Source organism: Pezoporus wallicus, unplaced genomic scaffold (genome assembly GCF_028554395.1).
Source record: "Pezoporus wallicus isolate ANWC-B61680 ecotype Strahan unplaced genomic scaffold, APGP_CSIRO_Pwel_v1 scaffold_3294, whole genome shotgun sequence".
In the NCBI taxonomy this organism is placed as follows: domain Eukaryota; kingdom Metazoa; phylum Chordata; class Aves; order Psittaciformes; family Psittacidae; genus Pezoporus; species Pezoporus wallicus.
The window spans coordinates 5,690,700-5,708,436 of record NW_026635478.1 but is presented as its reverse complement, the minus strand read 5'-3'; the positions used below and the strand labels follow the sequence as shown (position 1 = coordinate 5,708,436).

The window sequence follows — 17,737 nt, the reverse complement described above, 5'->3', positions numbered from 1 at the left end:
ACCATAATTTTTTCTTGCTATTCAATCAAAGTAGATAGTGTTAGAAATGTAAACAATATTGTGGTTGATTTTTATATTCTTTTTTAAATGGACAGTGTGTATTAAGGTGAAATAAAATCTTAAATACTTGCAGCAAATCACTTCTTACTTATTAGAAATCATTTTCCTTCTATTTATGTATCTCTCACTTATCTTGATGGTCTCCTTCCTTACTGTCTTCTAAACAGTTTGAAACAGGCATTCTTGGATGGGAAGGGGCTAAAGTGTATGTGAAGTGAGACTCAGATCACACATTTCAATCTCTAAATTACGACTTGACAATATTCCTATTTTTCTCTATCATCCTGAGGAAAAAGTATGAGACACAAGTGGACATTCTGTGTAGTATTTTCATGCTTGGATGTAATTAGGGGGGCTATATTTTATATGGTATTTAATTATGTTGGTCTGCATGTTTTCCATTTTGTTTAGTATAAAGAAGAATAAGGGAAGACAAGGAATAGAAGTATTTAATTCTGTAGTTCAGTTGCATGCATATTCCTTTTCTGAGCTGAACTTCTTTTCTTCTACTCAGTAAACACTTAAGGATGTGTCTTAAGAATGAGTGGCCTGCAGTTTTCCTTTGTATAGAGTACATTATGCTGAAATTGTTTCCATAGTTTAAGAAGCCAAAGGAGCTTCTGGTTTAATTGCTGAGACAAAACAGTACTGGAAGTGTCACATAAAAAGGAAAGAACTCAGTTAAATGCCTCGGCTGCACTTTTGCGTGTTGATATTTTTCATGATGATTTTATGTGAAACAATGAAACAAATCTACAGATTTGTAGATGGAACATTTGAAATAAGTAGAGCAAGCCCCATGTCTTTAATTCTTTTTCCACTTTATCATGATGTTGGTTGTCATTTGTATGATAAATAACAGCTTGATATCTGTTGAATGATGCATGAAATCTTTTACCGTTTTTTGACACACACAGGGAAGTGCTGGTTTAGCTTCAGTTTTGAAACAATGTGCTGAAAGAACAGTCAGGCTAGAAGTTCCATTTGCTAGACCTCAGTTTTTTGAAGTGTGCAAGGCTTCCAAGAACAGCTTGCGGACAAGCAGAAGACTAGTGTGACAACAGAAATGAGCTGCAGGAATGTGTTAAGATCCTTTACCTTCTCCAGTATTTGGATGATGCATTTTGATGTGTTTTGCATAGCCTTCTGTGAAGAGTACCTGTAAGTCTCCTGACAATTTCTAAAATGTCAAATGTGAAAAGTACTTGTCTTACATAGCAAGTGATTGTTTTGTATGCCAAAGAAAACATTTATTCCACTGTCAGGAAGTATAATTTTCTGTGATTTCAAATCTTGTCTTTGTATCTACTCATACTATGCAACATGTTTGTATACTAATGCTTTTTTTATGAACTTTGATTATTTATGATTCCCCCTTTTGTAAGGGGAATAGAGGTTTGATGTTCTTCCTGTTGTAATTGTGAAATCTATTTAATGCCTAATCTTGAAGGGAACATATGCAGACTAGACTCTAAGGGAATCTTGAGTATCTGCATTTTCAGGAGGCATTAGCCATATTTTCCAGTGAGAATAGTATGTACTTGAATAATCTGAAGACTTGCAGACTGAGAAAATGAAGACTGCAGTGGACATGATCTTTCTGGTTCATTAATTGCAAGCATGATAGATTTTTCATTCTTGAGAGTATTTATCATGGCCCTTTGGGCAAGTCCTCTCACTTCTCAGAAGTCTTGCTGTTTGCTGCTGTGGGAGTAGTTTATTCATTCTGTCTAAAACAAAGTACTTGCTATCAGTCGTTCCCATTAGGTTTTTATCTAATTCACTTTGCAGCTAACCTCTCATCCTTATCTAGATGTGTCTTTTCAGGTCTGGCAGTCTTCTGCCAAGAGTGAAGTTAAACTTTCTCAGAACTTCTTTATTCTCTTGAATATATAAAAGGGAAAAAAAAGTATTGATTAGAATCCTGTTTATTCCTAAATTTATAATATCTCTTTGATCTCTGCCTACATAGAGCGAATTAGAGTGAAAAGATCAAGAATCAGCTCTTCCTGTGCTGGAAGACTTTTAGTTGTTGCTTGTTGCTTGTTTCCTTAAATCCTGAAAACGTTTGATTTATCCTCACTTTGTGTTTTGGTTTTCTACATGTGGACTTTGCATACAGTCTTCACCTCCCAAAGTAAAAGTTACATTGCTAAGATCCAAAAAGGCTTTGAAAAAAATGTAAATCCTTACCCCATAGTCTTCTACATAATTTGAATCTGCCTACTATTGCAAGCTAGTTAGAGGATGATTTTGCAGTCCCTTTTCACTGTTAATTCAGTCAGGATGTTTTCAGAGTACCAAGCAGAAATCTTATTTGAAAATTTGCCTTCCTTTGTCAAGTTCTACTTGAAAGTAGCTCTTTAGTGTGATTTTTGCTTTCTGCCTTTCGCTTATATTACAAGTTTCCTTAAAATCATCATTGCTTGTTACAAATTTATATCAATACTTGTCAGTGCTGATCAACAAAATAATACAGTATGATTTTTCTCCTCAATTACTTTTCTGTTGAAGTTTTTTTGATATTTTCTTTTTTCTCTCAGATTTTTGCCAAAGTTCTTTATCTCTGTATCCTTAGGATCTTGATGTTTGTAGGTTTATTAACAGTCTCATTACTATGTATGCTTTCTGACAATTTTCATTATTAAATGTCTTTGTGTAACTTCTAACTTCTTTTATGAAAACAGTGAAGCACATATGCAACAAAATGTTTTAATCTTAATTTCAGCTTCTGATGTGCCTTAAATTGTGCAGTTTACATACTGTCTGTATACTGCTGAGGGGAACCCTGAGTATGATTATAAGCTTATTTATTAAGCCTATTATATTTTTCCTTTATATTTTAATTGTTTTAACTTTTCTGGTTTAATAATGTTTTGCTGATTCCTAAGCTTTCTCTTAGAAAAGTTTTGCTTCTTTGTTAGCCACTTGGACCTCAAACTGGCAAAAAGATACAGTCCAACCAAGCAGTAATAAGTTATAATTTGAGGAAGTGGAAATATGTAACAGATGTTGGAATTCTTCAGACAGATTTTTCCACCTTGCGCTGCCAAACACTCAGATGCCACAGATAGTGAGGACAGTGTAGGAAACCAGTTATGATTACCAGATCTTGTCATTTGACTTAGGCATAGTTTAGCAGTGGTGAAGAAAACGTGCAGTGTTAAATGCTGTTATGCTGTGAAATATAGCTAGCCTTTTACAGGAGCAGAAAACTATTAGTAGTGTTTTGATAAAGTTGCCTTTTTCCTCAGAATAATATTTTAGATGGGATGTAGAAAGGGACATATTTTGATAACATTATAAAATCATGATGCTATAGCTGTGTATTTTTGTTATGTCATCTCCTTGTCACATAGAGATAATGTTTCCCATGACCTGTGTTATTCCTTTCTGCTGTTAGATTCTTTCATGAGAAACAGAAATAAAAGTAGAACTCTGTGGGTTAAGAAAGTTTCTTGTTGAATAGGTGAGCAAATTTGAATTGGTGAATTCTTACAAAGCCTCATCCAGTGGTTAATTATTCCTATTGATCAATGAAGTACTGAAACATTTGCTAAATGTTTCTGAAGATAATTTTTCCCAAATCTTGTGAGTCAGGGATTGTTCTGTGTCCATATGTAATGAAAGTACAAAAAAAAAACAAAAACCCAAGAGACATAAAGTCTTATTATTCCTGGTTGGGGTTTTTTTTTTTGTTTTTTTTTTTTTTGGTTAAACTACAAAGTAGTTTTATTAGATTTTAAAATTCAATAGATTTTTGTTACAGGAAAAACTGAAAACAGAGGATGAAGTAGACATACATATGTCCGTCTTTCTGTTTTTCTGTTTTTCAGAATGATGCCATTAAAAGAAGGTTCCGGTGTCATTTCATTAGTGTGTGAAAACTTTTCCTCAGATGGAAGATCAGTCAAAGTGTGAAATATCATTATTTTGTTGCAGTGATGCAACAAATAATGCAAGCTTATTTTTTCTGTTAAGTATTTGGATATTCATATTAACTTTGTTCTATGATGTTGTTTGCTTTTGTTTTTGAATGGTTATCTGACTGCTTTTCCATAAGCTGTGAATAGCAGATAGCAAAATTAATTTATCCATACTGAATTTGGTGCCCATTATAGCAAAAGAATTGTATCCTCATTTGTGGATGAAATCCTGGGGTAGTTTCCCTTTAAATGAAATAATACAGGGCCCAGGAAGAAACTACATTTTAAAGAAGCATTTCACCCTATTTTCCATTTTTCTTTATATTTGCAGTTTAGAATTAGTAGGAATATGTGAGGAATTGTAACTGTATTAAATTAGAATTGGTTATTAATAGCTTTAATGCAGTGTTTTAGCTGTAAAATAGTTCATATCCTGCATTATTTTATTCACTGCATGAATAATTATTATAATATATATTATGTAATCCTTCAAAGGATGATTACCTGAAAGAAAATGTCATGATTCCTCAGAAATAAATTTAATATATAAAAATAACAGAAGAGACTGGCTAGTTGCTATTGTGATTAAATCTGTTTACAATGTCTTCTGTGACTCACATTCCAGGAAAAAAAGAAAGATTTTTTTGATTTCTTTTTTACAGGAATCAAGAAAAACCACAGGACCTCTGTATTTATATTTGAATCTACATCAAACGATTTTCATTTGGAACCATTGCCTAGAGAACTTCTTTCAGGGAAGAAAACATTATAACCTATTTTTGAATGCCTTTTGTTTTAAGTTAATTTTCAGAAGACTCTTCATGACCCTCTTTTGCTACTTTCCAGAGAGTAGGATAGAAAGACTGGTAGTTCTCTCTACCCTGGAGAGAACTTTTCTACAAATGTTCTTTTTCCACGCTTTTCTGAAAATGTTTGGGTTTCCCTTTCCATAGAAAACTCTTGTGTCTCACCAGGCCATCAATTTTCTCTTCAGAATTCTTACACATCAGAATTCTGCACTCAACCCTATATTTTCTATCTAAAGAATAAGACGAAGCAAGGTTCAGGCAAAGTGATGCATGAAAGAGCTATACTATTTATCGTACCTAAGCCAAAGCTTTTCAGATCTTGCTGAGTATCTCTGCATAGTCTTCTACTGTCTGCTGTGCCTTGGAGATAGCATGCGTAATGTGGATTTGAAGCCTAGCAAACTTATACTGCCTGAAAACTCCCTTGTTGAACTGAAGTGAAATTTTCACTAATACTTATTTTGGCCTCATACTGATTCATCCACCATATTTCCAGTTCAGAATATCAATTTTTTTCTTTAATATCATCTGTAGGAATAACTCTTCATCAATTTCCATTTTTGCACTTTTAGTCCAGAGACTCAGTGTTCTATAGTTGTTTAATAACAGATGGATAAGTGGATTCAAAGCCCCAGCATGTTAAGAACTTTCTTACCTGTTTTCTAGTTCTTGGCTTGTTGCTAAGTAAAGGAAACCCTCACTCTAACTTTTCAACTTCTGTTTAAAAACTTCATAGATACTGTCTTTTAGTCTACATGGGTTAGATGTTTTTTTCCCAAACGTAAGAGTCCATAAGTAGGTCTTCATCGTAACTTTCCCAGGAAAGCTGAGATAGACTTCATTTTCTTCATAGGACTGTTAGGTCTGATGAACTCATTAGCCTACTTACAGAGGGCTGATCTGTCCTTTAAAGCATGGGCAATATCATCTTGACAGGTACAATTACCAGACTTCCAGCTTTGATGCCCAGATAGGGCTAAGAAAAAGTGGCCTCTACAATGAATGGGAATCAGAATTTGGTGTATAGGTAGCTCAAAGTGGTGCCTTCAGTCTCAGTGTTCTTCCTTTAATCCTTCAAAACTGTCCAAAGAGAGAGAAACACATTCGCAATTCTTATCTGTGGAAACTGGAAATGCTGGAAGAGACTCATTCAACTCATGCTTTCTATAGCTTTTATTCCTGTTGAGAAGGGGATGGGTTATGAGCTATGTTTGCCTAGCTGTAGGCATTTATCTCAGCACATATAATCTTTTAATTCAGCAATTGTCTGTATTGTTAATTTACAAGCCAAGTAAATGAACCTAAATAATCCTGTTATTTCCTGTTGGGTAAAAACTCAAGAGGTCTTGAAAGCTCTCAAAGGTATCGGTGCTAAAGTGAGGCTATCACCTTTTATATGCTTTTAAACTTAACTGCCTTTATTGACTTAATCTGAAAGACCAACTGAAGAAGTACTGACTGTATGTAAAGTTCATCGTGGCTGTTTAGTGCTAGAGTCCAAAGTCATTCCATCTGGAAAATTTATGTTACCTAATGCTTCTATGTAATAGCTTTTACTTCGAAGGTATATGGATTATTTTTAAGTCTGAAGTGCAAAACTAGTTGCCCTAATTTAAAGACTAGTTCCAGAGGATTTACAATAGCTTGCTGTGCAGAGACACTTAAACTAACAGTTTGGAATTCTAGTCATACAATCCTTAATCATTTCCTTTGCATTATTGCTTTTTTTCAAAGTCTGTTTCCTTGCCTGCTGTCAGAAAAGGGAATGCAGAGAAACCCTTACTATCCATAACATCCCACAACTGGAATTTCTGCTCAAGTGTTACGCATAATGTAGCTCTCTGATTGTGCCTTTGAAAGATTTGCGTTTCTGTAAAAAGGAATTCAGATGACAAGGTGGTGCATTCTGTTCTATAAAATGAATGCATAATACCACTGAGCTCACTTTACGTGACTTTAAGAAGCACAGCTTTCAAGGAGATTCCATGGCTCTTTACCATGTGGCACAATACATTGGAGAAACTGAAAGTTTGCGATAAATAATTCAATTGCTTATTAATTACATGCAGAATGTCAGTTTGGGGGGTTGTGGTTTTTTTTTTGTTTTGGTGGGGTTTTTTTGTGTGTGTCTATGCTAACTGCAATCTGGGCTTTCTGGAAACACAACCTGTTTTGGGAAGAAGCATTTCATATAATCTGCTTTGTCTTTTTCCAGTTACTTATTTCTAAATTATGTAATTTAGCAGCTTAAAGTACATTCTCTCTCTGAAAAAGAAAACTTGGTCAAATACAAATTCTGAAGCTGAATAAACAGTTCTTAAACTGTAGTCCTAAGACTAGTACAAGACAACTTGTTTTAGTGGGTTGTATGAATAGTTGTTGCAACATTTGTGATGATACATGAACTTTTGGAAATCCAGATATGAGGGTAACCATTTATGGAAGGATTATTCCACATGAATAAACATTTACCTTATAATAGGAAAGGACATGCCAAGCTATTCACAAGAGGCTTACAATCTTGAAATTATAAATGTTATGTTTCCATGAGAAATGGGGATGCTATATAATGTAAAAGAAGGTGCACTGGAGTATGCCAGAAGTCATTAGCTTTCATTTTGAAAGCATTCTAAATGTGCTCACAAATAGTTACCTCTAATATCTTGGCAAATAGGAGCTAGTGTTTTTTTATACCCAGATACAATTCTTAATACAGTTCTTACTAAATTTCTGCGGATTCCATAAAGCTCAAAATGTAATTCCATATAGATTTTTCTAATCTACCAAGGTAATGGGAGATTCTAAACTTAATCAAAGTAATCATCCTTCAAATAGCAAAGCAGACTTCATTTTTTATGGTAATTACAAATATATTGTGTTTTGAATATTTTCCTTTCTGCTTCCAGAAGCAGCAAACCTATTTATCTTATACTACTGTCTGTATTTCCATTTGTTAAGTATGTGTGAAACTGATGTCCAAGTGCGGTTAAACTCCTTATTACAGTAACAACCAACTGGAGTAACATTTGATTGTTTTGTACAAGGAGTTGATCTATGGATTTAGTTGTGTACTCTTTTTTGCAGTGAAGGAGGTACAAAACCACTATGTAGTATGGTTAGGGTCATGCAGAAGGCTATAGTCATGAAATTATTTCATCTGCAGGGAGACTAGATGTTAGTTGTTCTCACTGATCATGTATACGTGTTCTGTGTTGGATTAATGCACATGTCTGCATTATTTCAGGACTTCCAGGATAGCCTTGAATGTCATCTTATACATATATGTAAAAGAAAATTTCTTAAACTGTCCTGAATTTTAAAAGCTGAAAATTTTAGTCCCATGGAGAATGTTGTAAAATGTATCTGGTAGCTGGCCCGTGGTGGCAACTTGAAACATGCATACACAGTCTTCACATGTAACCTAGAAATCTGATGGTCAGAGTCAAATTGGAATTAACTGCCTGCAAGTTTTACACTAGAAGTTCCAATCTTACTGAACAACTTAACTGCCATTCTGTTGTAGGTGGTTTAAAGATAGAGGTGATTTCGTTTAAAAAGCTCTCCTTAGAAAGTCCCTTGATGTTTCTTGACTAAAGCAGATAAAGTTTCGGTCTTTTAACTGACATTAGTAGACTGCAGATTTGTGACATATGTCTGATAAAATATTTGCATATGTTTGTCTTCTATTGTGTCATTCATTTAAATTAAAGTGAAATAACAGATTTGTAGTCTGTGCAGTCAGCCAAGTGAGGAGTCATAGAGATAATTTAACAAAATCCATTTGTTGTTTTATCTTTGAGTTACTGGGGAAAAATAATTTCTCAAAGTGCCCTGATAGTTAAAGCTAACATCTGAAAACACTGAGTCCACAAGAAAAGTTAGTTACACATCATTAAGTATAACCATGATGTGAATTTCAACACTCCTTCCACAGGTGTTTTCCATTAGAATATGTCTGCTCCATTCAGACCTATTTTAAGTAAATTCACTAGGAAATGCCTCTTTACATGTTTATCCTGGAAGGGCAGATAGGTGTTTTATTTTATAAAGCAGTCTAAAAGTTTTCTATTCTTCAAATGAAAAAATATTTTTCAGAACATACTATTGCAGTTTGGTAATGTATTTCTAGCTGCCATTAGAGACACTTATAATTAAAACATAATAAAATTCATGAAGCAGAAATGACCGTTTCTTAGAAATGCTGGTGAAAGGGGTATTTGCCTACATAAGTGTTTGTGTAAAAATTTTATGTTTGTTATATACACTTTTATTAATATAAAACTTTCCTTTTGGTGATCTTGTGAAATATTGTTATGTATTGATTATATACTTCAAGCTTAGAGTATATAATCTCTTAAATAACATGTAAAAAATGTACTGACTTGCTAGCAATTATTTCATGACAAATACCCAATATCAATAATTTCCAGTAATAATTTTTTAGTTTTGGGAAACAGTTTAGCTCTTACAGACAAAACCCACATCTTTCAAATGCTTTAATTGGCTTACTGAAAAGAGATACATGGGATGTAACTAAGAACAGCAACAGATTATATGTCTATGTATAGATTACATGGCCACTTCAGTGTTCGTTTTCTCCCTGAAAAAATTATTTGGATTACAAAAAAATTAGAAAAAAACAGCATTCGGTTTTGCTCCCTTTTCTTCACTTTCAAAATTCGTAGTATCACAAAGAGTTGGAAAAAAATACATTTTGATTTTGCCCTCTATATGTATAACTGAGGGGTAGTAGAGGAGTGATTTAAATTCTGCAGCTTTTAAAATGAAATATTTGAACTGTGTTGTTGCTTAAACCATCTTTATAAGTTTTCTAAGTGTTGCTTTTATATAACATTGGTTTTTTTCAACTTCTTTCCTAATACTCTTCACACTGAGAAGAAATATTAGATAATCGGGGTGGTAAACATTTCTTATTGCAATATTTTTTTACAACATGAAATCAGTTAAAGGGGTGCTATATATGCCATTTGCTTATATTTTAAGTCATTTTATAAATAGTGAACAAAGTGTCTCAGATGAGGGGTTTTTTGTCTGTTTTGCTAGCTGGCCATGGTTACAATAATACAAACGTTTTCTCCCAATAGCATCAGCGACTTCTCGACATTTTGGAAGCAGAGAAGGAAGTATTATCAGAAAAGATAGAAGACGCTTTGATGCAGCAGTCACAAAAACACAAGGTATTGTGTTTCTTTTTTTTATTTACCTAAAAAAAAAAAGGGGGTCTGATCAGCACCAGGGGGTTCATTGACTATGATCCTGTCACAATTACTGATGAGAAGAAGAAGCTTTCTCAAGCACTTTAAGTGTTTAAAATGACTTTTTGCTGCTCCTCTATTGTGTATTGCAGTTTAATTTTTCATAACATTTCAGGAAGTACTTGACAAATGTTTGGATGAAGAAAGACAAAGAAGTAAGGAGGCTCTGGCAGCTGCTGCAAAGGTATCTTTTGTTAAGTAATAGACGTGCAATGTGGATTCCATGTGTGTCATAAATGCCAAGTTCAGCAACTCATTCGTTTTCATAACTAAATTTGTCGAACTCTATGTTCTCATCTGTTTGAAAGAAGCTAGTTCTGTAAATCATGAACGTATCTGCTGTATCCTGTGCCTCAGTACAGGCAGTCTGTGTAACTTCTATCTAAGATAGCCTCTGAATTAGTTTATAACAAGAAGTCACAATATTGCAGATTTTTTTGTGTTACCTGTCTGTTTTTTTGGTCTCCCAGTTAACATCAGTGCATCTTGATTTGAAGAGCTAGGTAGCAGGGTCAACTGTTGATCTTAATAAGACAGTTAGCATCCTGTCCTATTTAACTTTTGTTAAATATGGTAATTTTCAATGAGGACAGAACTATCTTGTAAATGATTTACAAATTTGAACATTTAACAGATTTTAAATTTATTTAAGTTAATGTTTGACTAAAAGTGTTCACTTTTTAAAATACGGTTTCTTCTGCCTATATTATGATTGAATGCACTGGGGTTTGGACAGTAATTTTGTAAATGTTAAGCTACCTTTCATTTCTAATACTGATGTAGAATCCAGTACAAAAGTTCAGTTCCATGTAGTGATCTGGGAAATCTAGGGATGTATGTTGCTTATCACAGTTGGTTAGGCTATATTATCATTTCCTGTACGTCTTCATATGTAGTATATGCACATTAGCTTACCACCTGAGTGACATTCAGTAACACCAGAAACGTCTGTTATATGGTTGATTTCTACAGGAAAATGTGTGTATAATAAAATATCATCATTTAATAGGGCATTTTTTAACTTATGTTTTTATTATATTTTAGAAATGTCTAAATAAAACATCACATTCCAGTGAATTTCAAGAAACAGCTTTATTTACAAGTGTAGTGCAAGAGGAACCCAGTATTTTTTTTGGCATTCATAACTTTACTTGACCAGGTCCATAATCACCCCCAAAGGGCATTGAAATGACCAGTAATTTTACTAAAATTGGAGGGGGGGGGGGTGGTTTATCAGCAGTTGTTTGTTTATTTTGTACTTCAGCCATTATTTATATGTAGACGTTATGTAATGAAATGGAGGGACACCTTCCACTAGACCAGGTTGCTCAAAAAAGTGCTTCTTGTAGAGCTTTGGGAGGAAAGATGCGTTTGTTTTATGTATGTATTGGTTACTTTGCCACAGAAAGCACTCTTGACTGTTTTTGGACTTTAGGTGCTTGTAGATAAGAGTAGGAATATCTTGTATATGGTAATATCAGGCAGTGTTGGGGAGCCCATTATGTACCTGCTCTTACAGGGTTTCTGCTGCATGTTTTTGTGTTAGCATTAACCAAACCAGTTATGATATATTGTATTTTCAGTAGGTGGGAATTTAAGATTCTTGTAACTTTGTTTTTCTTTCTGTAACTACAGTCATTGTCCACTGGTAATACCTGCCTGGTAGTACCTCAAGGTAAATTTAAGCTCATACTTCAGGTGTGAAAATATTGATCTACCATCTTTTGTCAGAGACATGTCATTAGAATAAGTAATATAAATGAGTTAGGCACCCATGCTGGGTACTTTGGTCATTTATTTGTGCTTGATTTATTTCAAAGGCTGAAAAAGAAGTAGTGCAGGCAGCTATTCTGAAAGCAGTAGAGGAGGAGAGGAGAAATATGGAGAAGATTCATGCAGAAGAAAGAAAAATGTGGGAAGCAGAACGTGACAAAGATAAAGAGAAGATTGCCCAGGCTGTTCGGGAAGCCATGCAAGAGCAAAAAAAGCAAAATCAAGTTAGTATATTTTACCCTTCCATGCATCTGCTTTGTGTATTTTATTTTTTATTTTGAATGTCATCCTAATGTTGTATTACGTTTTCTTGTGACATCTTTCATTTGTCACTGCACCTAGTTGATATTTGCAGTGCATAGCTACCTTGTTGATTTATCTTCATCTACACTATGTGTATGGAGAGAAGTTGGCACACACAGAATAAAATTCCTGCAAACTTTTCAGGTACATATATTAAAATGAGATGAATTGTGTGCCATAACTGCATGGTTTTGTCCTCTGATTTCTAAAGGAGCCCAAAATGACTAGCTCAGATAGTGGCATTTATGTTGTAGACTGTTAAGGTGACTTTTTTTTTTTGTACTGATGAAAGTGAAAAGATATTACGTTTATTTCTCTTAATAAAAATGTGCTTTTAGAATAGGTACAAAATAGAGTTAGAGAAATTGGAAACCTAAACCAGTAATGAACCAGAAATGTTTTTAGAGTTACTTTGTAGAGAGGTGCTTCTGTAAGGATAATTGTGTATCACTTAACATAATTTGGGAGGGACATTCCCAGAATTGCTTTTAACAACTGTAGGAATTACAATTTAATTACATTATAATAGCAGTTACATTACCTTCCAGAAGTTGAATTATGTACTTTCTGATGCTGGACATATCTGGGGGCACACCCTGTAAATTCACTGATTTCTTGGTGGCATTCTTGAATGTTATGATCTGAAAAGTTTTAAACAAGATACATTTCATTTTGCTGTTGGAATTTGATATTACTGTATATTTTTAATGTCCAGAGCAACAACAACAACAACAAAAAAGACCTTTAGAATTTTAAAATAGCATATCACAGAAGTTTAAAAATCAACTTTTTGGTAACAGACCCCATTTCCCTTGCCAGTGCTAAATGGAATTACACAAAAAGTTGGGTTTTGATGCTAAGCTATTATTATACTGTCTTCTTATTTTTTCTAGTGTAAATAGAATGATACTACTTTGTAAATGGGTTGTTTACTTCTTCTGACTGTAAAAATATCAAGTTTTCAAGACTGCAATTTTACTATACTGATAAGCCTTCAGGCATTCAAACTCATCTTTGCAACAAAAAGCAGCTGACTTCAAGGCTAAAGTCAAGCTGAGAACAATTGCTTGGGATTTAGTTAGGTACAAATCATTTAGACTAGCCAGAACAAGAACTGGTAGTGGTAGCGTAGAATAGAAGGGAAAGCAATAAAGTAGTTGTTACAGTAAATACAGCAATTTCACAGTTCATGGAACATGATGAGAGTTTTGATGAATCCTGAAGATTTTTGGTGAAGGAGTCCTCTAGCTGGATGCAATTATTACATTTATGGATCTGAGGAGCATGTAAAATGTCCCGGGGTAGGAGAGTGGTGGATTAAGTTGATGTAATGACGCAGGGTGGAATATACTGACAGTTTCTGTTCTTGATACTGCCTTTGAAGTTGTCACAAGACAGTATGGTATTAGAAGTTTAATACTGATGGATGTATTTTTTCAGAGAAGGTGTTAAATATGCTGAGATGTCAGTGCTTTTCTGAGGAAGAAATTCAGATCTTTCAAAAGGACAGGCTTTTTCAGCTCAAGGTGCTTGTTGAAAATGTTGGGGTATCTAGTGGTGTATTTGTGATGGTGAGTAGCACTGAGTTATTGGAGACTGCTGTGATTAGTTCTCCTGTAAATATCTTGCTCTTGATGTTGTCATGTAACATTAGTTAATTACATTTTTTTTTAATGCTGAATAGAGCACTGACAACTTTGACAGTTATAGAAATACTTTATCTTATTCAGTTATAATATATGTCCTTCAGAGCTAATGTGCCAACTGATAGCTTATATATGGTGTCAGATGTGACTTTGATTTAGCAGTTAAAGATATTTTGGACTACAGGCAGTTTGTGTGTGGATATTAGTTTTTCAGGGTAGAGCCTTCCACTCAGAGATGTTTCTTATTTATATTTTTTTTACTATAAGATTTCTCTTTCAAGAGCCATAACTGCACTATTGACTTTCTTGCAGTGGTTGTTTAGACAGCATGATCTATCAAGTCAGCTCTGTAACGGCCAAAAGTAAAACATACATTCTAACATTTTAGACAATGAAATGTAAAATTGTGGCCATATAGCACTTGCCTCATTTAATGCTTTAGCTGTGCTGTGTATTTCTTTATGCTTCCTGCTTCAAAATTGTCACTCAATACTTATTATTATGCTTAGTCCCATGAAATGAGAGTATAGTTGAATCTAAGTAAGCATTCAAAAGAATCTTCTGGTATAAGACATATTAAAAAAGCTTTAAGAGCAGTGCTGTTATTTTCAAGAAAGAGAACTAACTTGCTGACTAACATGATTTTCTAACATAATACTTGACTTGTTTTTAACAAAACCTCTCTTCATTTACTTTATCTTCATCAACTTCTCACCAGAGGAAGTAATCTGTGTGTGAGAAAGAAAAGACGTTTTTACATTTACTTCTCTTTTTCTTTTTTATCACATTAGTAATTGTCATAAACACTGGATTAAAATTTAATCTTAATTTTAAGAGATTTGCGTTACTGATTTGAATGAAAACAAATTCAGCATAGTATTAGTGAGGAGTTTTCCTTCACTAATAATGAAGTCTGCAAAACTGAAAGATCAGGAAGGGACAGTGTAGTCTTATGCAAATAGATGAGACAGAATGGCTTCTGGTCATGGCACCCATAAGTAACTATAGGAATAATTAATGGAAAAAAATTGAAGACATTAAAAATTTCGTAGTTTTCTTTGTTACAAACCCGCTTTAGAATCTGTGCAGTTTAAATATATTTTGGTCTGTGTCAGAGTTGGATAAGAACAAAAGAAAAGAAATTGAGACCACAAATTTGACAGCCAAACAGGTCCTCAAGAGAATTGTGAATCTAGTAGTAGGGTACCATGTTGCAGAGTGGCCAGGAAGGAGAGCAATGTTCGATGCAAATCTGGATGGTTTATGTCGAGTGTTTCAACTTGTTAGATATTCATGCTTGACAAAACTTTCTCCTAAAAAATTGTTTGTCCTCAGTCAGATAGGTGTTGAGTCTGCAGTTACTTCCATATAAGATTTATTTTATTAATTTAACATTGCCAGAGAAAAATCTGGGGACTTGAAGGCAGTTTAATAAATAATTCATGATTAATATAAAATAATAAACATAGTGAAAGTAGCAACTAAGACATACAAAGTTAACATTTCAGCTTGATGGAAAAACTTTGACATATCTCTTTTTTTTTTTTTTTTTTTAAGAAATGAAAGGATTAAAGTAACATGAATGTTGCATTTGTTTTCATTAAAGCTTTGACTGTTCTAGTGACCTGGAGTCATTACTTAGAGGCGTTATTTAATTAAATTGAAGGTATTATTCTTTGAAGCCTTATAAGTCTGAAGGGATAAATGAGATATATTATATGATCAAGGAAATAATGGTAAGAGTTTTTCTGGAGCACTGTGTGAAGAGTCTGTAAGGTATTAGAAGTCCAGAAGACTTTTCTTTAGATTGACACTAGCAGAATCTTTGGGTGTTATACACGTTATCAAGGTGCTTAGTGCTTTTATAAAAAAAAAAAATAATAATATTATTATTGTTGTTGTTGTTCAGAGGTTTCTTAGTTTTGGAAAGGGTGGGCTTGCATTTTAATTCAAGGAAAATAAGTTCTCCTTGAAATAAATGAGCAGTCTTTTGATTAAAGTTTATGTTCATTTGTACAGTAACTTCATGACCCTTTTACAACACATTGCAAAGTCATTATAGATGAGGACCTCATATATTCAGCAGGCTAGATGTAGCGTGGCGCATCTTAGTATTTTCTTTTCTATTTTTGATGCATTTTATAGCTTTTTTTACAGTGACAACTTCCCTGCAAGGACAGTTTATTATGTGTGGTAGTTGTCAGTTTTGAGAGGAATGCTTGCGTAAATCCTTCCACTGGGATGATTTTTCTACAACACTTACTTTAATAAATAAGTGGTTACCCTCTAGATAAGGAGAAACTGTAACAAGTATTTTGGTTGAAGTAGAAGCTTTTTCCTTAGGATTTAAAATTGCACTGAAACTGCTGGGGTACACCTAAGCTTCAGTGAAAAAAAAAACAATGTGGACCATGCTCCATATTATCATGTTCTTTCTGCTTACTTTCACTTCTCAGGGAAAAAAAAAAAAAGAAAATCCAAAAATTGTTTGGGGATATAGGATGATTAGATCCATACAATTTTGCATAAAATAGGATGATATACTGTATTTATAATTAGTGGGCAATGTAGAGTAGCTATAGCAGTAGTTGCCATAACCATACTGCTGTTATGCACAGAGCTCCCTGCGTGGTAGTTGTTACCATTTTAGAAAGCTAAATACTCAAATACATAAATAAGGTAAAACTAGGGAGTGGTGGAGAGAAGTAGCAAAGAATGTTTATGCACCACAATTTCTGTTTTAGAGAAAATTCATTCAAAGTAAAATGAAAGCTGGTAGCTGCAGGGTGAGCCCTGCAAATTTAGATCCATGTCATAGCTTGAAATTAATCACTCTCCTAAAGTGCTTGAAGCAAAGAATCACCTTTGTCATTTCCTGAAGGCTTAAATTTAAAATACTGTGCACAATCAACTGTAGTTTACCCTAATTCCCAAGGAAAAAAGAGCCTGAGTTCATCATTGCCATAATCCACAGAGCAGATACCTTAGACTGAAGTGTTCTGAATGTTGAAAATAATTAGGGAAATCAAAAACCTTTAGTTTATTAAAAGAACTAGCATAACCTCTGCTTCCTCTTGAACATGAGCAAAAGCACTAAGGCAATATGATCTTACCAAAGGGAAAGTATTTCAGGAAAACTGAGGCTGCCGTGTTTCATTCAGCCCAGCCACAACTGAGGTATACTGAGATACACAACAAAAATATTTTTGCAAGAAAATTGCAAGTGAATGCCTCTTTCCTGATTTTGAAATGGGTGAATGAATTTCATGTTGTGAATCTACTCATCTATTTTCTTTATTTGTCATACACAGTAATTTTCAGGGTTGTCCTTGCAGAACTTTTTTTCTTTGATCCCCTGTAATCTCTTTCTACCCTGTAGTAAGTCTTTCATACTTACACTTTCTCCTGAACCGCTTATGTGTAAACATGCAATTAACTCTTCTTCCCATGATGATGATCTAAAACTCTGCTGCTTCTATCACTTTAAGTGTTGATGTACATGGCATTATGATATTCCCTACATTGCTATTTTGAAATCATCGTAACTGTTTGTAAGATAGAGCAGTTTTCCAATGATCTGTCCCTCCTGTAACTTGCAGAACTTAGATCTTGTTTCTGTGTGTGATGCAACAGGTGATCTGGTAATTTTGGCAAGGCAGAAGACAGTTTGGGAAACCCTATGCTGTGGAGAGGCAAGATACCACTGGGTAGCTGCTTGGCAGTAGTTTCCTATGGTACTCTATGATATTATGCTTCCTTAGCAGGATCAGGAACTCTTGCCTTTTGCGGTTTAGACAGTTGATTTATGCTTTCTGTACAAGATTGCCTCCTGGCTTCTGATGAAGCCAAATGCCCTGGGTTCAGCAGTAGCAGTCATTTTTTCCTTCTTAGTAGCTGGTACAGTGCTGTGGCTTTGACTTTCAGCCTGGAAACAGTGCTGATAA

The 17,737-nt window shown here is 34.1% G+C and overlaps 1 protein-coding gene across 4 annotated transcripts in view; it reads left to right on the top strand.

Moving 5' to 3' along the window:
- Window positions 1-17,737, top strand: part of CCDC91 (coiled-coil domain containing 91) — a 121,295-nt gene that overhangs the window by 78,372 nt on the left and 25,186 nt on the right. For 2 of the 4 annotated variants that reach the window (XM_057426249.1, XM_057426266.1), the window contains exons 9-11: window positions 9,901-9,993; window positions 10,187-10,255; window positions 11,892-12,068. In XM_057426249.1, the coding sequence (XP_057282232.1) occupies window positions 9,901-9,993; window positions 10,187-10,255; window positions 11,892-12,068 (339 nt within the window). The remainder of the gene's footprint in view (window positions 1-9,900; window positions 9,994-10,186; window positions 10,256-11,891; window positions 12,069-17,737) is intronic. The other 2 variants (XM_057426258.1, XM_057426274.1) reach the window with 2 other exon arrangements.